The sequence below is a fragment of the Drosophila rhopaloa genome, unplaced genomic scaffold, assembly GCF_018152115.1.
Source record: "Drosophila rhopaloa isolate 14029-0021.01 unplaced genomic scaffold, ASM1815211v1 contig_3, whole genome shotgun sequence".
NCBI classification, from domain to species: Eukaryota; Metazoa; Arthropoda; class Insecta; order Diptera; family Drosophilidae; genus Drosophila; species Drosophila rhopaloa.
The window spans coordinates 16,622,784-16,645,832 of NW_025335123.1; the positions used below are offsets into that span (position 1 = coordinate 16,622,784).

Below are 23,049 nucleotides of genomic sequence, written 5' to 3' on the forward strand. Positions count from 1 at the left end.
ACTTTCAGAAAAAAACAAGTCAAGCCGACGAAGCGGAGCGAGCGAGAGGGCTACTGTTTGCTTTATTTATTATTAAATATAAATAATGAAAAATCAATAAAAATTTATTTATACATATTCATCAATATGTATACGAATTGCGCCCAACCGAGGACATTGCCAACAAAATGAACAACATCCCAACTGACACACACAAAATACAGCAGACGACACAAAATAGCACTAAAAACAAATTAATATTCCGTTTATTACATACTCAGCTTTGAAGTGGTTAACGAAAGTTTAAAGTTTAAATTAAAGTTTATAATTTAAAGAATTAATAGTTTAGTTTCGATATATGTATAAGCAATTTAAAAAAATGTAATATTTTAACATTAAAAAACGGTTTTAGTTTATGTTAAGGCTCTCTTAATAACTTTCAATATTTAAAACAAAACTTTTTTATTTAAAATATTAAACTGTAAAATTTGTACTGAATAAAAGTTTATTAATAAAAAGAATCAAACAACAAAAATGAATTAAAAATATGTGGAAAAATGTTTTTCCCACATGCTTAGCTCCATTATTTTGCCCCCAATTGTATTTTTAGGCCAAAGTTCATGAGACAGGGCAAAGGGGTCAGCAGCCACAAGCGCGGGGCTTCTGTTCTGAGTGAGGGAATTAACTTTAGGATAAATTTGTCATGTTGTCGAACCAAAAAAAAGTCAGAAAAAAAAAGTAAGAGTGGGAAAAACATCGAAGGATAACTCAATTATTTATGATGTATGCATGTGCATGTAGCCTGGCTCTAACCGGATTAAAGGGTTCGGCCCAGAGGTGTTATATTCGTGACTTTTATACTTACACTTACTTATACTGCCGAAAGTTTTTTTTCACCAAAAATGTCTTGGTCTTGAACTATCCAATTAATATTCTCTAATGTAATAATTTAAGCCAACTCTGTCATACATATATAATAAAACTTTTTCAGTTCTTTTTTCTATAAACAAAATTGTTTACTTAACTTACTAAGTTATCTATGAGCTGTATATAGGTTAAGAACCCTTTAAGTCCACTGCATTTTTAAATGCAAATAATTTATACTATATTTCATAATATCTAGGTAGTGACAGTAAAATAAATTGAAAAAAAATTATATGCAAATAAATACTTTGAAAAAAGCTTATTTATGGTTTATTTAAGATATAATGTTCTACACATTTTAAAATAAAGAAAATACTTTCAGAAATAACTCCTTAAAATGTAAATCATTTACAAAATATAATCCAAGTGGTTCTCTTTCAGAAGGTTGCAATAAATATAACCATATATCTAAACAGTTTCTAAGCCAATCACACCCAGCAATCCAATCACCTTAATCAATTCGTAATAACTGGCATTGCAGTCCAACAAAGTCAACAAATTGTTGCAAAAATCCCGCCTCGTATGCCACTATAATCGGATTCCCAGAGCTCGGTTGGAGATATATATTTTAAGTTGATTACTCGCCGAGTATCCTTGGGGTGTTAAGGGCAGGAATTTCAGCAGAATAAAAGAGATCCTTGCAAATTGAACACTTTTCAACCTTTTTGCAGCCCACCCACCAACTTCAACACTCAAGTGGCAATAAAGTAATAAGATTGCTTGGCACTCCGGTTTGTTTGTTGCCAAACATGTATTTAAATGAATTGCATGAAATTAGAATTTTATAGCCAATCATGATGGCGGGGAACGAGTACGTGATGCCTTTCCATTGCCGGATTAGCTTGGACTGGATTTACATTTCACGGCAGCTTCGATTGTCCGCACTCTAATTGAATGAATGCGAAATTCAATTTTTGTTGCATTATTCATGCCGATTTTTCGGTGGTTGCCGGTATAAGTGCGGTCAATTGAATTTGCAAATTGCCAATTATAATTACAGCAAACAACAGCAACCGAAATGGACACAAAATTCGAGGCGAGCTTTGGCAAGGGGGATTTCGATATTAATTGAAATGAAAATTGCCATTTCAATTAACTGGTGGTCTTCCGAACTTTTACACAATGCGATTTGGACTAATCAACTTGCTAAATAAATAAATTGAATATTCTGCGGGTCGATTAAGAAACAATGAAATGTATGCACATATTTAAGCCCATAAAAATCTGTAAGTATTGGCTAAAAAATTAAATGCCAAAAGGAGTACGCAAATTTCGCAATTACCAACCTGCTTATACGTCAATTAGTTTCCTATTCCGTTAGCTTTCCATAATTAGTTGGCTTTTAACCGCCCACCGCCCACAAATTGGAGTATCCATTATTAAATGAAGTTGCGATTACATAACCATCCATCCGCCAGTTATCGAATGCGTGTGTGGCAATGGACATCCATCCATATTTCAACAATTAAAATGCATTATCAACTGTCAATTGTCTAGTGCTTCGAAATGTATGCTGCATAAATGCTCCATTTTCCAAGTTAATTGACATATGCCAAGAGAGTTATTGAACATTTTATTACTAATTTACAGTGCGAAAATAAAATATTTCTCTTAAGTTTTATCAACATAAAAAATATATGCAAATAAGAATTACACACAGTCTTAGATATGTATTGCATTATTTTTTATTTTACTTTTACCCAGAGACCAAAGCTAAATCCATTTAACATATATTTTTTAAAGTTCCTTTATTTTCTTAAATTTTTTAACTCTATTTTTTTTTTTCAAAAAACTCTTTTTATAAATATTCATACTATATTATAAGTACCTCTAATCAAATATTCATTTTAAATAGATTGTTAATGTTGCAATGTTTAAATAAACAAAAAAAAAACAAGTATCAGTGATTTAATTTGTTGGATACAAAACTTAATGGTTAAATAAATAAAAAAAGGGTATAAATATATTTTTTTGTTTCTTTCAGTGCACTTGTGGTTATCGATGATTGCATCGCCAAAATATTGAAATTCGACCGATGATAATCATCATCTGATGATGACAATGATTTGTCGTCAAGCCAAGTCAAATGCAAAGCGTTTAGACCGAGGTTATTTTGGGCGATGGGTGGTGGGTGAAGGTCAGAGTTTTCAGGGGGAGGGGGCTCAGGGTTTTGGGGGCTTGGACGGATTGTAGGCCTCTTTGGGGCTTCATGTTTCATTTCATTTCAGTTTGTTACGCAATCAAAATGACTGACACCCAAATATGCATATTCAATTAGAGAGCGAGGAGTTGAAAGGAAAAGGCAAACAGAGGCAGTGGTTGGGTGGAAAAGCGGATTGCCTCTGGCGATTCAGAGCCTCACCAACACACTTGCACAAGCACACACACACACACACATACACACAAGAACACAAACACACAGAAATTCACTGAGAATTTTGCCTTGAGATTCTTCTAATTGGAGAAAGGCAGACGAAATTGCAGTTGCCCAATTTCGGTGTTTCATTTGGTGCTGAATTTTCCAGCTTAAATCAAAGAAGCCACAAAGTAAGTAAAATCCAGCTGTTGTTTTGATAATAAAGGATATTTTCCTTCATTTCAGCACACTTAACTTTTGGCTTTTGAGGTGACTTAAAAGAAATAAATTTCTAACGTAAATAAAACATTTTTTTGTTGCAAATGAACATTTACCAAATAAATTTGAATATCATAGGTATTAATATATTTAAATATTATTAAATCACATTAAAAATGAATAAGTTGTCTATTTGTTCATATTTCATGAAAATACTCTAAATGACTTTTTATTTAACTTTAATTTTCTATGTACGCTTATCTCAAAGTAATTTAAGACATTAAAATTTGAGCTGATATTTGAGATTGATGGCAAAAATTGTTTGCAAATTTTGCACATTTTTTTAAGATCAGAAACCCCTTTTTAAATTGTTGTCCTTAGGGGAATGTCAAGTTGATCATTTCATCTGTAACTTCTTCCGTGCTCATTTCATAAGTCCTTTCTGAAGAGGCGTGTTAAGGAGGCGGACAACTGGCAACGAAGTGCTGACGAGTGTCCTGGCCACGGGAAAAAGAAATAAAAGGAGGCGAACAAAGAGCGAAAGCCCCATGAAAAAGCTTGGAGTGCACACACTTTTCGACACTTGTGGCACACGGCTTAAGGTTGCAGATTGGTGGGTCAGGGGGCCTTGGGGCAAACTCAGCTCAAGAACAACTATGAGACCAAGAAGTACTTATTCTCATATTTTTACTCTCGAAATATCTTTGACCAAAAAAATATTATTAATTGCGTTTGAATGAACTGCTTCTTATGGCTTTTAATGTTAACAGTTCTGCAAAAGGTATCAAGCTATACAAATAAAGGTCCGTAATATTATTAAGAAAAAATATATATACTATATATTATATATGAAAGATGGAAATATCAACATGATGTTAATCTTGAAATCTAAAAAGATAATTAAATATTTTAAATATTTTACAATTAACTAGTTTATAATCAGCATAAAAAATGTTAAATTTTACCTATTACTTTACTTAAGTAAATTGTTTAATTTGTTTTGACTTTTTGGTAGACTCAAGCTGAGCCAAATTGTGTACTGGGTACACCACTTTGTGAACCCTTAGTTCTGCTTTCTGCCAAGTTGTGTGTGTGTGTGGATGGTGAATGGGTGGAAAAAATAGAAGCAATTCCCTAAATAGAAACACCCATAACCGAGCGCAGCCTTAACCCTTGGCTGGCCAAATGGGTCATTAATTGACAGCCAACGGAGCGGGACCCCGATGCGAATCTCCATAACCGAAGTGGCATTGGGTTAAGGATATGACCACCCACCGACGACCATCCACCACCCACCACCCACCGCCCAATGCCGACACGTCCTTCAGCGCTCGTCACCTGTCAGACTCCTCGCTTTCGTTACTTTCCGAGGTTCCGGGCTGACCACTTACTCCTGGGGGCCATGTGCGCTTTATGGCCTCGCATACACGCCACGCCCATAAATACTCCAGATGTGCGGGTCCCCAACGTTCCAGCATCACCGTCATGCCATCATACACTCATCATCATGATCATCATTATTTCTCCTAAGCTGAATCTTTATTTCATTTCATTTTCAGCGCAATTTTTGTGCCGAGCTTGCGAATAATGGGAATCATAATGGAAACGCCAGCGGGCAGGAAACGGAAACAGGACCTCACCGCGCATATCCGTGTACATTTCAATTATGTATAATCGCCAAAAAATTGCAGCTGAATTACCAGATAGCTGGGAAAATGATATGTGCAACTTTAATTCAATTATATTTCATCACAAAATGATAATGTTTTATACTAGTGTATTTATATAAAATCTTATATTAATATGGATGCAACAACCGAAAAAAGGAACAGCAAATATTACTAGATATTTTCTATTTATTTTTGTTAAGTTTAAGGTTTGTTAAGTTTAAGGTTATTATTACCTTAAGGCATTAAGGTTTGTTATTACACCTACAAAAAACTCATCTTTTTAAATGATGTTTTCTTAAAAGAGATAAACTCATTTGTTTCAGCACTTTAATCCCGTTTTTTGCACTCCTTCTCGTTTTGAGAAGCTGGAGGTGGAAGTTTTAAATCCTTAGTTTTCCGGCCACACCCAAGTTGGCCAACACACACACGCACACACACACAGTCTAAAAGTGCGTTGATTGTTTTGCCTGCATTGGGGATGCAGTGAAAATATTGTTGCCCGACTCCGATTTTTTGTTTCCATTTTTCCCGGCTGCCTGACGGCCGCTTCCTTTCACTTTGGCTTCCTGTTTTCCTTTTATTTGTTTTTTTTTTTTTTTGGGTACATAGGTGCATCGATGTTGCCCCTTTTGACCTGAAAGAGCTATGTGCAGTCCATGAATCATCCGACCCGACCACAGATGCTTCCACAAGGCACTCAATATTTTTTGCCAATTTTCAGTTCGCCCTCCCTGGTGTAATGATCCCAGGGGCAATAAATCGAAAGCATCTGGACGAGCATCAGAGAAGGGAGGACTCTAAACTACTTTTAGTTCCCTTTTAAACAAAATAAAACCACGATAAAAGATGCATTGTTTAAGCTTTCAGACCACTTATACCAAATGGAACTAAGAAAATGTCAACCTAATTTCATTTTATGTAAAATAGATTTAAATTAGTCAATGTTCAGTTAAGCTAATATATTGTTAAGACAATTTTATTCAATAACTCTAAAAAGCATTCTACGTCTTTACCATTACATTCACATATTATTTAGGGTAACTATGTAATAAAATGATAAACTATTTTCTATAATAAAAGTTAAGTGCCAACAAAAATGCACTTTGCAAACACTTTAAAAGTGTTAGTCAACGTAGGCAATTGAAATTCTTTTTCTCTAAAAAGTTTATTATCCTGTTATATCATTTTCAGAGTTACTAAGTAGCGCTAGGCTGCATAATTCTTTTTAATTCCAATTTCTTTTATTTTTTGTTGTTGCCTCCAAAAGTTTTGTAACAAAAAATGGCAAGCTCAGCTGCCATCCAATGGAGAAAGTGGACAATTGGATCCAGCGGATGGCGGTAAAGGACGAAGGAAGGATCCGGGCAGCCCGAGAGATTTTCAACGCACTCGGCGGAACAAAAGCGAACTGCAAGCTTATAACCTAAAGATAGAATGCTTCTTACTTTTTCCCTCAATTCCCTAAAAAAAAGTTCTACAAATTACTTTACAATTGTTTACACTTTAAAATATTAAATACTTTACAACGTTAATAAATACTTACGTATTTAAACAACAAATACACTTTATTTTGTTAGAAAAAAAACTCTAATACATTTTTGGTTACAATATTTATATTTTGTTGATATCATTCTGGTCTCTAAATTTCACTTGATGTCCATGCGGAGTATGCTTGATAAGAGGCTAGTTCAAGTAGTGAATATCACGTATACGCCGCATAGGCCCGCCGAGAGTGAAACATAGTGCAATTTTACCCCATGAAAATTGCTTTTCCCAAGAGATGGGTGGTACAGCTAGAGCCAATCAATGCGCCTGCCATAAGTATGCAATGTTCATTGAAAGTTTCGAGCAAACAAGTTGCAAGTTGATATTTGCAGAGCCTTGATTGTGGACGGAACAAGACGGCCCCTCGGGGGCTGCCGGGGGTTAAAATCAATTTAGACCATTGTGTGCGGTAGCAACATAAAAACAAACGCACTGAAAATGAATTGTAATAAGCTGATTATCTGATTATGCATGACAATGGTTGCAAAAAAAAATATATATATTAAAATGACAGCAAAACAATTTAATCCTTTTTGCCTCATTCACACGCCTTAACCCCTTTTTGCCTGTGGGGCCAAACAAAGCAATTAAGAAATCACAATCGCATGAAAGTTGATCCCATCGAGGGATGTGCCCTCAGCTTAACGAGTAAAAAAACGGAGCAAAAATGTTGTTGATGGTGTAGAATTTCGAGGTCGCAAGTTATCAAGGTCCTAGCCTTGAGTGTAACGAAAATACCCTTTATATGACACACTGAAAAAAGAACAAAGTACATGCAACATTTCAAATAAATCTTTAAAAGTATGTCTTTGGAAGAACAACTAGACACCATTATGTATATAATTATACAGCAGTAAAACCGTCGCTTAAGAAAATCAGAAAAGAAAACCATTTTAAAACTTATTTCTTCGGTTTTCTTTTGATCAAATCCTACACTGCAATCAATTTTAATTAGATAATTATGTAAGAAAAAAAGAATATAAGAAACCATCATAAACTTAAGTCCTTATGAAAATAAACAAATTAAATTCTCAAGCTCAGCAGGTCTTGAACTTAAGAACACTTCTACAGAAGATGAAGAAGAATAAAACTCTATGTTAAGCATAAAAGAGAATGGCGAAAAATGTATACAAAAAGAGATGGAATAAATTTGATAAGCATTTAATAAATATGAAATTTTCGATGTGCATTCCCAAAAAAAAAACAGAAACTCATTAAGCCCAAGGGAAAAACGAGATACAGCCAGCGAATGGTAAAGCACTAAAATAACTTATATGATTAATAGTTCTAAAGCGGAAAATAAAAAGTTCTCGGTCGCTCTAGTCAATAAAAATGTAATCGGCATCCATAAACAAATTTCTAAAAAATGTATTTAATTAAGCATACAAATGTGCCGTATCTCCGATCATTTCCATAGCCATTTTTTTTAATTTCGTGTCCAGTTTGTTGCCGAATTTTGGCCAACAGAATGTGTGCCTAGTTATTGCCCTGGTTGCTGCCACATCAAGCGTAAAATATTTTGCCAGACCCACAAGGACTCTCTGCTACACACATCGTGTAATTAAAAAAGGGCCAGGCGGACCCAAAAAAAAAAAAACGAAAATACTCTTATTTTTTTTGGACCTCCTCGACGGATAATTGGTGTCGTTGCAGACAGACTTTTGTTTGAAGTTAAGCAAATAACTGCGGGCTAACCATACAAATATATATATATCCACACACGCAGGCAAACCAAAAAAACATTTGTAAATGAAAACTAATGGCCACTTAAAGCCCATAGAAGAATCTGGCCAAAAACGAAATGGGGAAATCGGGAAATTCCGGTGGTTAAAGCGAGCCAGAGATTCCCAAATAAAATCGAATAAGAAGCGGCTACAAATCAAGTGTGGCCTCCAAATGTAGGCAACAAATCAAGTTTTAGGTTTTCCATCTCGGAAAACCCAATATAAAAGTTACTATGTTTAACGAGGCTGCCCGAAAAAGTAGGCTACAAATGGATTGCATTTCCTGCAGCCCTTCGGACTCCTTCAACTAATCGAATTAGCTCCGCCCCTTTTTGGGCGAAAGTTATCATACAATTTCAAGCAAATGGACTATTTGTTACCCAGTACTGAAAATGGTAAAAATATCAATATATAAATATTTTATCAAGGCTTGAAGCATGGTATAAATATTTTAATAATCTCAGATTTTCTTATTTAATCATAATAAATTAGATATTTAATTTTTTTCTAGACATTTTGATGTTGAAAACAAGGTTTAGTAGTTTTCAAAATGTCAATATTTTCAACCATAGATTCAAGCCCTCCAATCTTTCAAACACATAAAAGAAAAAAATCCTAAAACTTGAAATATCGAGTTAAACGATGGATCTTAACTTCCCCATTTATTGCACCATTACAGGGTATCAAAAGTGGAACAAAATTGTGTACTTGGCAGTGGAAGTTGGGTAAATAGCATAAACGAATCAGCTAAAAAATGTTCAAGGAGCAGCGCTCAACGGATGCACTTATGCAGCTCAGTCCACTTGAACATTGATTCCCTCTCGTTCCCGCCCACCTAGCCCCATCTCATTCGCACCCCAGCCGGCAAAGGGCACTTCGGCAAGTGGCCCCGTCTCTTTCCCGCTTTCCTTCGTTTAACGAGAGCGCTCACTTTGCTGTCCGGCATTTTTATTTTTTGTAAATATTTTATTACCCGTCCTGCTGCTGCTTTCCCCTAGTTATTTTTATTTTTAGTGTTAGCCATGGCAGAAAAGTGTTTAATTGATGCTGCGCTGCTCTCGGTGTGCAATCCTGATGAAACATGCACAGTACTCGTCCAGAAATTCCCTTTGAGCTTTGCCACTATCACTACCCCTATATCTCTATTTCCAGAAAAAGACCAAGTATGTAAAATAGCCAAGCTCATTTTTTTTATTTCTCTCAACAGATTTAATTTCTAAGCACTTAAACTTTTGATAAGTTCTATAACATATTTATAAAAACTACAAACATTTTTGTAGTTTCTTTTAATGAAATCGTACTACTTGCTTGTTAAAAAATCGTTCTTTAAACAGCATAGACAAATATTCATTAAAAGTGTATTTTTTTTTGCAAAATATTATATTAAAATATTAATAATATAATATATATTTCTTTAACACTAATTCAGTGTATGAAATAAAATTTGAGTTATTAATCAAAATTTGTAATGTTTTTTAAGGATATTAAAATTAAAACTTCCGCTAGTGTATTTAATTATAGGCTAAAGATTTTTTTATTTAATAATAAGACAATATTGAAATACTTTCATTGGCAATTACAAATGGCAACCTCAAGCTAGAAATGTGGCAAATCGACGATGTCGATTTGATGTCGAGTTGCGGAACTGTCGACTGATAGATAACTGATTGCGATTCGATGTGACAACAGTGAAAAGTCGGAAAATTGTGGAAACTCTTGCGAATGCGGGTCGCATTCGATGCAAATGAAGGGGCATGAATAAGTAAATGAACTATATGCCAGCACACTCACCTATGCAGATGAGCTAGACTAACACACACGCACACACACACACACACACACACACACAGCCATTTTTCGCGCCATTCAGGGATATATCTCATCTGCATCAAGTGCGTTGCGCAACAACAAAAGAGGGGAGGAAAAAATAAGAAAAAAAATATGCGAAATCGTGCAAAGTGTCTGTAAACATTTATTTCAAAAATTTATGAATATTGCACTCGCTCAGCAAAGGCAGCGGTGACAAACAACAATTCCTTTCGCCCCCGTATCTCGTTCCCATTCGGCTTTGAAATTGTTCAGGCAATGGCATTGTTTACCCGCTTTTCTCTGTGTGCATGTGTGTGAGTTATTGTTTCGAGACATGATATTTTACTGTTTTGTTATGGAACTCAACAGGGTATAACCAGGCCCTGCCATGGACATAGTTAAAAGGCACTTTAAGCTCGCATTCTGGAGCACTTTTTTGAATTAAACTGACTTTGTCACAAGTTTAACAAGTATTTAAGTCACTTGAATTAAACAGAAATTGAAGTGGCTTCCTAAGCATTCATTTATTTATTATTTGATTGAAACGTACTACCAAAATAGTTACATAACTATAATTTATTTATGAAATTTGAAATTGATTGTCAGACTATTTCTCAATGATTTTCTACCAAAACATATAAAGTTTTTATTTCAAGAATATTGTTTTAAACTTGCTTACAGAAATGAAAATCTAATTATTTAATAATTATCTAATAATTATGTTTATCATTATCTAGCTTTTACTCAAAAAGACTTATATTCAAATTAGTTTAATAATAAGTACAACTTAAATACCAATGTCAATTTTTTCAGATAACTTTATTATTTATTTGCTTTATTGTTTAAAAACATTACTACCAACAAAGAAAAAGAGGAAATTGTTCATTAATAACTAAAAAGGAGGAGAGCCAATCCTATTTGTACAAACTGTCAAAAGTTGTTTAATGCTTGGATGCCTTGGTTATATTTTCAGTTGTTTAATACCTAATTGCTGTTGTGAACTATTCCAGTTTCCCGTATTTGTATCATTAGGGGTTTTTCAGTTTTCCGCACACGAGGAATCCGAATGTCGGGAAATAGTTTTCCCATGGTTTTTCTTTGCCACTCCTTTCCCTTTTGGCCCCTTTCCTTTTTCTTGTTGCGTACCGCATTACAAGTGACAGCCGCCTGTCACACACACATGTGCTGGGAGAAAGCCACATATACACATATACACACACACATGAGCGGGGAGAAAGCCACACAAACAGGCACATGTGTAGGAGTCGTGCAAATACATACATGGCCATTAGTGTTGTGTTGTTGTCGTTATCATGCACAAAAAAGTTGTCGTCTCTGCTTAACTTAACGCTGCCTTACTCTACTTTACTTGTACGTCTTCCGAAGCCCCCGCCCACCCGCTTAGCACCCCATTTATCCAGCGAGTCTGGAAGTTGAATAAAAGTTTAGATTTTTGAATTTAACACACGTGTTTTATCAACCACTACGCCTCTGCTGTGCATTATTATAATAATAATAACAATAACACCTATTTTTGCAAAATTTTATGAACAAAAAAAATCTTAAATAACTTTGAGATGGTCCTAAATCATATGAAACTAAGATGTTTCTGAAATTTTTGGACCATAAGTTAAATAAAATAATTTTTATAAAGTTATATTGATTTTAAATTTTTTTAAATTTATATTTTGAATTTTTATATTCAACTTATATAATGTAAATTAAAACAGAAGCTTTAGTTTAAATGTTTAAAATAATAAACTTATTAATCGTTAAATATATTTTAAATATATTTCCCACTGTGCTTATCCATGCTGGTCAGAATATTCAGAATGAAAAACTTTAGATGGTCAGGCAAGTGAATTAGAAGCTCAGCCCTTAACCCACAACCCACACCTCGTTTTTCCAGAGTCGCCTTAATTTTCCTTACCCTGCCCACTCCGTACATTCCGCCTGTTAGTTGTTATTTAATTATCATTTTTCATTCTTGTTTCGGGTGTGGAAAATGTTGTCATCGCACATGTTTGGAGAGCTTTGGGATTGGGGTCATAGGTGAAATGGGTGGTTAAGGGGGCCTTGATTCATCTGGGGGACTTTTGTCTGCGAGTATTTTTGGAAATCTTTTGTGTTAGCCCGCCCAATATGCAAATGCAATTATAATTTCATATTTCAATTCGACTACAGTGCGGTACATAATGGTGAAATCCGGGCTTTCTGAACGGGAAGTAAAGAGGAGGAGGCCACATTAAATCGTTTGCGAATATTCATCATCGTCATTATGTTCCTGTTATTTATCTTTAATAACTTCGAATATTAGCACTTTAAAATGTATGGTACTACAGTTGTTATTTTGAAGGCAAAATTCTTTGTCTCTGCGGTTTTTATGCAAATTTTTTCACCTAACGTTGCACTAGATTTCCTTTTCGGTGTTTATCAATTTCCTTCTTCACTCATAATTATTCCCTTCTTTTCTCTTTTTTTCATGTGCTTGTCATTTTTCAATTTCCTATTCTTTCCGAAATTTTCCTTTGGCATTCAGTATTCTTTGCGTTTCCTTAATCGATTTTTCTTCCTTACTTTCTTTCTTCGTTTTCCATTTTTCAATCACTTTTTGGTACTTTCTATTAGACATTTTTTTCCTTTCAATACTTGCTTTTTTAATCGTCCTATTTTTTTAGTAATTTCTTTTGTCCTTGAGCCATTTGAAATTTTGGTTTAATTCACTGTCCACAAAAAGGTCTCATTTCGGTCTTTTACACCTCATATATCATTATAAATTACCTACAATTTTCGAAAACGCAAAAACAAATTTGATTTCTCATATCCCGGTTTGCTTAACTTTCATTTTCACTTTTTTGCCGTTGTGTTTAACAAAGTATCGTATAAATAAACCCAAGAAAACAATAAAATGTCAACTACAATCAATTTTTGGCCCAGGACACCTTTTAGGGGCGTGGTCGAAAGGGTTTTTCCTGCTTGATTTTTCTCATTTCCTTTAGACTTGGCGAACATTTTAATGAGATTTTCGAAATTCAAAGAAATTCAAAACGTTGCTTTTTCAACTTTTCTATGTGTGCGAGACACACTTTCTTTCCTGCGTTTGTGTGTGTGTGTGTGCTGTGGATATGTCCTTGTCTATATTTGTATTTGTGGCAACAGGCAACAAGCCAAGTTAATTAGCAAAAAGCAGATAGCGTCACACAAAAAAGGAGCAACCAACTAAGGCCATCTTAAGGTCTGATTGAGCAGCGAGTGAAAGCGGGTGAAAGGGGGTGAAAGTAGATAAAGGGGGCGGCAAGGGGCGGGTATGAAGGCCAACAAAAACAGGAGGCGGCTGAATTCTGCGGAGACCTCCACTTAAGTGCGGGTTTTTGATGTCGGCGCAAATTGCAAAGAAAATGATTTATTATCTGCAAAAGGCAATTAAGTAAAATTGCTTGAAAATTATTTGCACCCCTTCCCGAAAGAAAAACCAAAACAGAAGCAAAACCAAAATAAATACACAAATGACAGCAACTCTTTTAGCCAACCCCAAAATGAGAAACCACACTTGTGCAAAATATAAAACTGGGAAAGTTAAACACTTTTAATTATTTTAAATGGTTCCTTTTCCAGATTTGGCTTTTAAAAAGTGATTACAAATTATTATAAATGATTTTAGCTGAAAATGAATACATTTTTAAAATTAAACAAAAAAAAGACAAAAAATCGGCTTACACATTTCATAACATAAGAAATTTACACATTAGTTTAGATTTTACAATTTTAATAGTCTTATCAATTAAAAAACCCCTTTTTAAAAGTTTATAAATTATCCAATTTAAATATTTTTAACAAATGTTAACAACTATTTTAAAACTTTCATTGCTGACGCAGCTTTAAATTGTTTATAACATAGTTTTTTTCATTTGTCTTAAAAACTATTTTTTCGCATTACAAAATACAGCTTACCTACATATATGAAACTATTTCACCAATTATTGCAAAACTAAATTCCAATTAAGAACAAAGTTTTTATGGTAAAACTATTTCAAATTCGCAACTAAAAGCTTTAAACTGTAGAGACGCCGAAATAAATGTGGAAGTTGAAAACGTAATTTGAGACTTTTTATTTTCCTGCAAAATAATCTTTTTCCCAGATTTCCGACGACTTTAAAATGTCTTTGCATTTCAAATTGGTATCCCGCCAAAGGAACTCACCTTTCCCTTCGGTCCTCTAATTCCTCCGCTCAACCAACATGATTTATAAGACGAATTAGAAGGAGCCACACGACGAGCAGGAACAAGAGCGAATTAATTACGAATTCAAGCCTGAAGAGGTAATTAATTCACTTCAATTTCTTTCCCTGGAAAGTTGGCTGTAAACCAAACTCGACTCGATTCAAGTCAACCATTTTGTTGAAAGACAAACAAATGCTGGGCTAAATAAGTAAACATGTGCACGCACCTACTAGGACATGAATGAATTCATTGCTTACATTAAGCCAATGATATTTAACATATTTCTTTTAAGATTTTCTCTAAAGGAATTATTTTCGCTCAGGAATTTAGCAGGATCAAGTCAATGAAAAAGGTTGACACTTTCTGTTTATTTTGTCTTTAACACATATGTTCAATATTCTAAGCTTTTCATTTTTTATATTTTCAAAATTACTTATTGATCTTAGGATATTTGTTTATTTAATTATGTTTATATTACTCAAAATAAACTCGGAATCAAAAATTGTAAATTACTTGGTGTTAGAATTCACTCCGAAATTAAATTTAAAAACAACAACTTACAAAATTTAATCCGTTTCCGCTTTAAATAATTTAAAATGTAAACTGTATTCAGTAATATTACAAATGTATTATCAATGTTTTCTGAGTGCAATTATTAAAATTCTTAAGTATTTATCAACAAATTATAAGGATTTTTAAATTTTTCTAATTTTTAATAAGTTATAAAACTTTTTCATACTTAACTATTAAAATTTGGAGGAAGGGATCCACTAATAATGCTTTATCCAATTTATTTATATTTTATGACAATTATAATTTTTGTGTAAGACTGAAAAAACTTACGATTCGCTTTTGAAAGTTTCACTTCAAACCCAATTCCTTTTAAAACCTTTTTTAATCAGAGGCTGTCTAATTTATATCATTTGGTTTTGGCAAACATGGGTCTCTTGGTACGAATGTGTCCCTGTCTACACAGGAATCCGTCATATTTACTTTTGTCAAGCACTCCACTTACCTTTGACTGCGGTGTTTTCTCTGTCTCTCAAGCTTTCTCCGCTTAATCCTCCTCCGATTTGAAACGCAAATGGGATTCAAATATTTGCCACACACACTTTCACTTCGGCTCGGTCGTTTCTTGAATTGGAAAAACGCTATTCAGAACGCTTTTGGCTCACTTGCCAAAGCTTTATATATTCAATTTCTTATCTTAGCACAATAACCAAAAAAAAATTTGTTCAGCACTTTCGAAAATTATTTCGAAAACCGGAAAAAGCAGTAACTGTGCGACTGTGAACTGTGACCAGTGACCAGTGACCAGAGAATTCCGACTGTGATTTGAGCTGTAGAATTTAGAGGCTGAGGCTGAGAACCGCACCGCACGAGAGTCTGTTGACGAATGAGTTCAAACGGGCGATTCGAATCTTTAACAGCGGCAGGACAACAAGTTGTTATGTCCTTAACAGCCCTGTTAACTGGCCTGTTCAATTGGCAAAGGCTAACAGCGGTGAAAGCTCCGAAAAAAAGAAAGTTTAGCAGGTGCAAATTCAATGACAAAAGTTACGATTTCTGCCGCCAGATGGCGACAAAAAGCAAAAAGGAATATTAAGAAAGGTCTTAAATAGAAAATAAAATTGTTTTTCTTTTCTTATTCATATTTTTAAAGACAAAATATTTTAAGAATTACAAAACTATCAGTCAAAGCGAGTTCTTTCTTGAAATCTCGTTTTTTCCAAGTAATGATTTACGATTTTTAATAATGTTGGTCAATTATAAACACTCAAGACCTTACTTATAAACACAAAAATCCATTTATTGCAAGATACCCCAAAAACTCCAAATAAAAACGGAAAATTGTATATATTTTTTTCAAATTTTATTGATGTTTTTTTGTTGTAAGAAAATTTTTTCCTTATTCTTCGGTCGACTTCCTGCGACTTCTCTAGCTAAAAAAAACTCACTTCAACATCTATCCTTCCTAACAGAAAAAGAATGACAGTCAAGATCGGAATTGGATGGGCAAATGCAAATTAAAACACAAATTGATTTGTAATAATAGGACTAATTTAAATTTATCGTACAGTTGGAAGGGTTTGTTGCCTTACATCTCAATCAATCCATTTTCACATATTCCTTATAGTTCGACTCATTCTCTAAGCTGCTCCTCTTTCTATAATGTGTCTTCAACAAACGAAGACAATTTCACAAAGGAATTTCTATAGGTTTCATTTTTGTTGGATTTTTAGTTTGTTTTTCGTGTTTGGAGTATGTGCAGTTGGGCATTTTAAAGTTCAAATTTCTAAAACAAAACTGTGTAAACATTGGTTCGTTATTCGTTATTCGTTAAAGACTAACAATCTCGCGATAGACGAAAAAAAAATTATGATAGTATCTCTAGAAATGATCGAACATGATATACATAACTAATTAATTACGAAACTGTATGCTCTGCTCCCTACAGGATGAAAATGGGTTTTGTTGGGGGTTTGCTGTTGCTGCTCCGGCTGCCGCTGATGTTGTTGTTGCCGCAGCCGCTCTTGGTGTTGTTGGGATATGTGCAGTCTTGAGCGGATTGACTTAGTCGTCGCCGGCGGAGCGCTTGACCTTGCGCTGCTTGGGGCTCTGCTGGCTGGCGGCCTTGGGACTGGCCTGCTTGCCGGGCTTTGGCGAGGTCTTGGGCGTCTTGGACTTGGGCGGGGATTTCTCTGCAATAAGGTAAACATTCATATGTAAGTATCATTGAAGAATTCGTATCGAGACGGAGTGGGTATAATAGCACGTTGAAAAGACTAATTACTTTTATTCTATTTAAATATATTTTTGACTTTTCCAACTAAATAAATATCAACTTCTAAAATTTAAAGATTTCTAGAATTTCTTGTAATTTTTTTATAAATGTGAATTTAAAGAAATTGCATATTTACACCCTGTTTAAATGCTTCTTATTTCACGGTTCAATTAAGAGGTTTCTGGTGATTCCTGCGATTTTACAAAAATCAAATTGAATGCCTTATAATGATCTATACTTTTAAATTTTAACTTTTGCCTATAAACAATATGCATAAATGTGATAATATAGCAATTTGGAGATTTTTGCAGTTTTAGTGCTGTTAATCCCCGTCCCCGGCTTCTTTTGGTTTTCAATGCTTACGCAGCGCTCGCAGCGTTTCCTGGGGCACCCAATCGTAGTCGATGTTGCTGTCGTTGGCGGTTCCAGTCTCGATCACCTTCTTGGCGGCGGCACGCTTGCGCTTGCCGGAGCTGCCCAGCAGGTACTGCTGTCCGATGACAAGGAGCAGGACAACAATGCCTGCCAGCAGGACGTACAGGAAGAAGGTCTCGCCGTCCAGACCCTCATCGACCTCCGAGATCAGCACGGTCTCGTTGAAGACAGCCTCGTTGTACTGAATGCCATTGGCATCGCGGTAGGCCAGAGCAATGTTCAGTCCGAAGGGACGGCCGGCAAACTGGTCCGAGGGCAGGAAAGTGTACGAAACGGTCGACTCGAAGCCGGGCTTAACCTCGCGGTTGTAGGCCACCGCCGAGAAGTTCTGGATGAAGTAGTTGAAGTCCATGGGATAGCGGAAGGAGGCCTCCACCGTCTCGATCACAAACTCCTCGGCTCCCTTGTTCGTGAATCCGATCAGGAACTCAACGGGCTTGCCGCCGGGAAGATCCAACTGCTGGCCAGGTGTGTACAGAGGCTTCGTGAAGAGCAGGTAGGTGTCCGCATTTGGCGAGCTGCTGCTCCCCGAGTCGCTGTCCTCATCCGCTTCCGCATCCTCGCCGGTCACTGCTCCCTCCTCGCTGTCCACGTCAACCAGGTCGTCCTCCACCGCCTCGGCGGCATAGGCACCAAACTTGTTGGCTGTTAAATAGAAAACAGAGTAGCTTATAATATGTGATTTGGGCAAACATGGTATTTTCATTATGACAATATAGTAGCCCCCGAGGATCAACAACATTAGTACAATATTTTGAGCACATCAGTGAAATGATATACTTTACATATTGTAACTACAATATGATTATGTTTATATTTATGATACATCATTATCTTTAGAATCGTGGAAGTAGAGTTTGTAATAATAATGTCTATTAATTAGTTTATAACCTTGATATTGATATGTAACTAGGTCATATAGCTATACGATTTATATAAAAAGAGTGATGATGACTTGAAAGCGTCTTAAACAAAAATGGAATATAGTTTGAAACCTTGACATGGAGAAGCAGCTCTATAAATCAATTTAAAACAGCATTTATTTGACAAGTGTGGGATATAGTTGACAGATTTATATGAAATTTGGCTATATTGCTGGAAATCTTTATAAAAAACATAGTTTGAAGTTTGAAGCGTTGATCTTGAAAAACAACCGAAATATGTCCCATCCAAAACCCGCAAATCACGAGTAAGAGCGAGAGGGCGAGAGAGGTATCATGCCAACTCAACAGTTTTTCGACGGGCTAATGCAAATCGGACTCTTAAGATGAATGAAAATCGCCGAAATACTTTGATAACCGTGGATTTTGATCGATTATAGCACCAACATAGAATCCACGTAGCAAGTGCATATGCCACGTAGACGTACCCCCGCCCCCCCTTCCGAAACGATTGTTATTTGTCGGAGATTCGTGTTCAATGGGAACTCTACTTACGCGCCGAGAAGGTGCAAATAACGATGGGCAGGACCATCAGCATTAGGAACATCAAATGCCTCATCTTGCTGGCTTTTCCTTTCCTATTTGGCTCCAATTAAATACGCGGCACACGGAATTTCGGCTGGGAAATCGGGGAAAACACACGCACACACAACCTTCGCGATCGAGTGAAAATGATAGAGTGACGAAAACGCGGAATAGCGGCGAAAACAGAGGCCGAATGGGCACGAAGTCGACACGACTTTCACTGTCAAATGTCTACGTGGTGCCACGTCTAGGGTTGCCAGGTCATCGCATTTGGGGCGGTGAGTTTATCTTTCACCACCTATTTCACCTATGAAAATGTTGTCTCTTATCAAACCATCAATTAAACAACTAATTAAATAATTGCAAATGCATTCCCTCATACTTGAATTCATTATTTAAATCAATATTTCAAGTATTTTGCTCTCTTTTCATCCCTTGGGCAACTCTGACTTGGGAGGTAGTGCTTCAAAACGCCACAACTGTCAACACTCGTGTTTGAGCAATTTGTTCACTAAAAATACAAATAACAAGAAATCCTTACACAATAAGATAACAAAAATAGCCTTAATTATATAGTTTTACTAGCATAGAACAATTTTCAGCCGCCGTAAAACCTACATGCAGCGTTTTATAACACTTTCTGCCTATCGGATGTTACGGCTACACAGTGCTGCCAACTTAGCTGATTCTACCGCACTTGCTATTTAAAAAAAATAAATATATGGCTATCCTTGAATGTCCATTGGACCTGGGCAACTATTCACTGGCCGGCGTCTATTGATTTGCTAGAATCAATTAGCCAAACTAAACAATTTATTATTATCCATTTATTTGTTTCCAATTCGAGAGCAAAAGAAAATAACAATCAAACCTATGTTTTGGTTCCATTTAACGTACTTTTTTTGTGACTGACTAGTGAAAATTGTCAAGGGAAGCGAACAATATAAAAAAGCTTTGAAGTTTTTCAAGAAACCAAACTTCTATTGGAATTTAAGTGAAAAAATGCCAATAGAGCGGACGTCTAATTTAAGAATATATTGTATGCTTAGCGCTATAATATAAGTTTACTCTATGGCTTAGACCGTTAAGCGAGTAAAATAAATTGGGTAGTAAATTAGTTACCAATAAAATTTGTAAAAACAACGCTTTTGTTTTTATATAAACAATTATAAGGTTTTTAATTTTCAAAATTTGGCTATTTTATAGCCGTCTCTGTTTAATCGATAGTTGGCAGCGCTGTCTATCGCACCTATCGCGTCGCTTGGAGCGCAGCCAACTTCACGTCGCCGCACCGATAACCGCTGAACTTCCTTTTTGCTTGCGGCTGTCAATTGAAGCGCAACTTGCACGTGAATTCTCTGCGAATTTAGCGATTAAATATGGATAAACCAGTTGTTTGGGCACGCGTGATGAAAGTTCTGGGTCGCACCGGATCCCAGGGACAGTGTACCCAGGTGAAAGTGGAGTTCATCGGCGAGCAGAACCGCCAGATCATCCGGAATGTGAAGGGACCCGTTCGTGAGGGCGATATCCTGACCCTTTTGGAGTCTGAACGCGAAGCCAGGAGGCTGCGCTAATTGGCGACCCACTCGAGAAGGTAGGTCACATCGTTTGAACCCCATTAAACCCAGTTTGTAACCCTTTAATCTTCTTTCCACAGACCTTTTTATACACACTGTTTTTGCACGCGGCTTTTTGGAGCGGAGGTAATGCGGAGAAATCCGACGGAGGCTGCTGCATATTCGTTATAAACAAATGAAAATACACACCTAATTCGCCAGAAAACAGCCAAAATGTGTTTTAAATAAATCTCGAGAGCATTGGAGCGCCTTTGTACGAAAAGAAAAAAACCAATCAAAGCTGTGTTTTGGTTTCATTTATCGGACTTTTTTTTTTGTTTTTGTTGAGTGACTAGTGAAAATTGTCAAGAAAAGCGACAGGAATGTGCAAATTTCTCAATTGCTTTGTTACTTTCCGACTAATATGTTTGGTTTTCTGAAAAATAGCAAAGCATTTCTATTGCATTTTTATATGGCAACATGCCGATAGGGCGGACGGCTCTAAATCGATATATACGAAAGGATTGTGCAATTACATTGGCTTTCTTAAATAATATGCGAAAAATGCTTGTGAAATTGAGGTAGAGCCTACTGCTCATATTAAATGAGTAGTTCTCAAAAGAAAATGAATTTTAGATGGAAAGGGGCGATCTTATTTTAAGTTTAAATCTGTTAGTACGAGGACTCTATCTATAAATGAAGTCCCAAAAGAATTAATAGTTTTCCATAGAAATTTATTAGTTCATTCCCGCAATCAAGATATTTCTGTTTTTTAATGCTTCTAAGGTGCTTGTTTTTCCTTGACAATTATTTGGTTTTTAAAAAACAATCACTCCCATTGATTAAATAAAATATATGAGTATGTTTGCTATATCTAGTTTGAAAAAATGTATCAAACAAAGCTTATTGAAGCAAACTTCCTAAATTTAAAGTTTTCAAACTTTCAAATGATTTTGTCAAATTTATAAATAATTTATTTGTTTTCCCACCGCTTGAAGTTTCATATAAAGTTTTTTTGGCAACTTGTGCCTAAAAAATATGCATAAATACGTTTCAAAATAATTAAATAATTAATTGATATTTTTTATAAATTTGTTGTTTTTTAATACTTAAAACTATATTCTGTATTCTTTTTGTCAAAAATATGTTTAGTCTTTTGTCACAAATAATAAAAGTACGAAGCTTTAAACTCAATAGCAAATATAAATAACAAAGAATCAGGAAATTGTTGCTTTAATGAAAACATTAAACAAACATATTTATAACATATATACATATTTATGTAAATATGAAATGATTGTCTCAATGGCATGTATAAGATACGCTTTTAGTAATTAAGTTGACTTCACACTACAAATTCAGTGGAAAGTTGGCCGGTCTTTCAATTTTGGCCAAGCCCAGGGAAATCCGGGCTTCTGTGTGTTCCGGCATTATCAGATCGGATTTGAAAGCCTCCAGATAGGATTCAGGTGCCATAAACTGGGGTTGTAGCTGGCGAAGATTAAGCTCCAGATATTTGACGTGATTCTGCATTAATTTCAGCGATTCCTTCAGGAAATTCCGAAACTCTGTTAAAACTGCGGGAGTTTTGGTCTCATTTTGCTCTTGACTTAGGTTTAAGCACTCTATCTCGAAATCGCTTAGTTGGGCAGATATTTGCACTAGCTTATAATCTAGTGTTAATCTGTTAAATGGAAAATAAATGAAATCAGGTGAGTTTCTGTCGAGGATTAAGTCGTTTACATGCTGTCCTGAAGGTTTTGGTAAGCATCCTGGCACACAGAAAGAAGGGCAAAAGTGGCAGCTTGATTGGTTCTATAATTAAAAGATATATCAGCTTAATTTTACGAGTTTAAATCGAGTTTTTTTTACCCCTTAACCAGCCGATATCGTTGACTCAGTTCCCACAAACGATTCGCTTGATTCGACAATTCCGTTGTTTTAGATGATTTAAACGCTTGGTAAATCCTTATACTGGTGGCCAAACGCTTTAGCTGTTGCTCCAAATTGGTTTTATAGTGCTCCAAACGATCTGGCGCCAATAACATCGCGGAAATGCCTAAAAAGTTAACAAAATTCTGTAATTTGTGCGGCACATGGCATAGTGTTAGTTAGCGGCGATGGTGGAACATGCTGCGGCCAGGTGTTGCTAAACGTCCCGATGTCGATATATATCGTAAAATTTTTAAAAATATTAAATTAAATGATTTAATATTTTTATTTATGTCAAGACACATAATTGAGCTCAAAAAATTTTAATATTTAATATTTTTTTAATAGAACTGCGAAATATTTCGCAAGAGGTCAAAATATAATCCATAATTTTGAAAATACATATAATAATTAAGATTTAAATT

At 35.4% G+C, this 23,049-nt stretch overlaps 4 protein-coding genes across 4 annotated transcripts in view; 1 reads left to right on the plus strand and 3 right to left on the minus strand.

The window, feature by feature from the left end:
• The window catches only part of LOC108051130, a 52,231-nt gene extending 36,338 nt beyond the window's left edge, over positions 1 to 15,893 (minus strand). The window contains exon 1 of the mRNA XM_017133111.2: positions 15,463 to 15,893. The gene's annotated coding sequence lies outside the window, so the exon portion shown is untranslated. The remainder of the gene's footprint in view (positions 1 to 15,462) is intronic.
• Positions 15,894 to 16,303: 410 nt separating this feature from the next.
• Positions 16,304 to 19,333, minus strand: LOC108051129 (translocon-associated protein subunit alpha). The gene is made up of 3 exons (XM_017133110.2): positions 19,104 to 19,333; positions 17,596 to 18,312; positions 16,304 to 17,149 (listed from the first exon to the last, which is right to left on the minus strand). The coding sequence occupies exons 1-3, from the start codon at positions 19,165 to 19,167 to the stop codon at positions 17,022 to 17,024; spliced, it is 909 nt and encodes a 302-aa protein (XP_016988599.1). The 5' UTR covers positions 19,168 to 19,333; the 3' UTR covers positions 16,304 to 17,021.
• A 1,101-nt stretch (positions 19,334 to 20,434) lies between these two features.
• On the plus strand, positions 20,435 to 20,987 carry LOC108051081 (40S ribosomal protein S28). The gene is made up of 2 exons (XM_017133032.2): positions 20,435 to 20,730; positions 20,794 to 20,987. Exon 1 carries the CDS (start codon positions 20,513 to 20,515, stop codon positions 20,708 to 20,710), a length of 198 nt encoding a protein of 65 aa, XP_016988521.1. The 5' UTR covers positions 20,435 to 20,512; the 3' UTR covers positions 20,711 to 20,730; positions 20,794 to 20,987.
• A 922-nt stretch (positions 20,988 to 21,909) lies between these two features.
• Positions 21,910 to 22,817, minus strand: LOC108051092. Its single transcript, XM_017133044.2, has 3 exons — positions 22,565 to 22,817; positions 22,436 to 22,507; positions 21,910 to 22,376 (listed from the first exon to the last, which is right to left on the minus strand). Exons 1-3 carry the CDS (start codon positions 22,738 to 22,740, stop codon positions 22,043 to 22,045), a joined length of 582 nt encoding a protein of 193 aa, XP_016988533.1. The 5' UTR covers positions 22,741 to 22,817; the 3' UTR covers positions 21,910 to 22,042.
• Between the last annotated feature and the right edge of the window lie 232 nt (positions 22,818 to 23,049).

What these genes read in the sequence shown, in the direction of transcription:
- LOC108051129 (XM_017133110.2), bottom strand. Translation starts at nt 19,167, where the DNA reads ATGAGGCATTTGATGTTCCTAATGCTGATGGTCCTGCCCATCGTTATT. An exon ending in TATTTGCACCTTCTCGGCGC is followed by an intron (nt 18,313 to 19,103) that starts GTAAGTAGAGTT and finishes TCTATTTAACAG; the next exon opens with CCAACAAGTTTGGTGCCTAT. An exon ending in GGAAACGCTGCGAGCGCTGC is followed by an intron (nt 17,150 to 17,595) that starts GTAAGCATTGAA and finishes ACCTTATTGCAG; the next exon opens with AGAAATCCCCGCCCAAGTCC.
- LOC108051081 (XM_017133032.2), top strand. Translation starts at nt 20,513, where the DNA reads ATGGATAAACCAGTTGTTTGGGCACGCGTGATGAAAGTTCTGGGTCGC.
- LOC108051092 (XM_017133044.2), bottom strand. Translation starts at nt 22,740, where the DNA reads ATGTTATTGGCGCCAGATCGTTTGGAGCACTATAAAACCAATTTGGAG. An exon ending in CGATATCGGCTGGTTAAGGG is followed by an intron (nt 22,508 to 22,564) that starts GTAAAAAAAACT and finishes TTTTAATTATAG; the next exon opens with AACCAATCAAGCTGCCACTT. An exon ending in CAAAACCTTCAGGACAGCAT is followed by an intron (nt 22,377 to 22,435) that starts GTAAACGACTTA and finishes TCCATTTAACAG; the next exon opens with ATTAACACTAGATTATAAGC.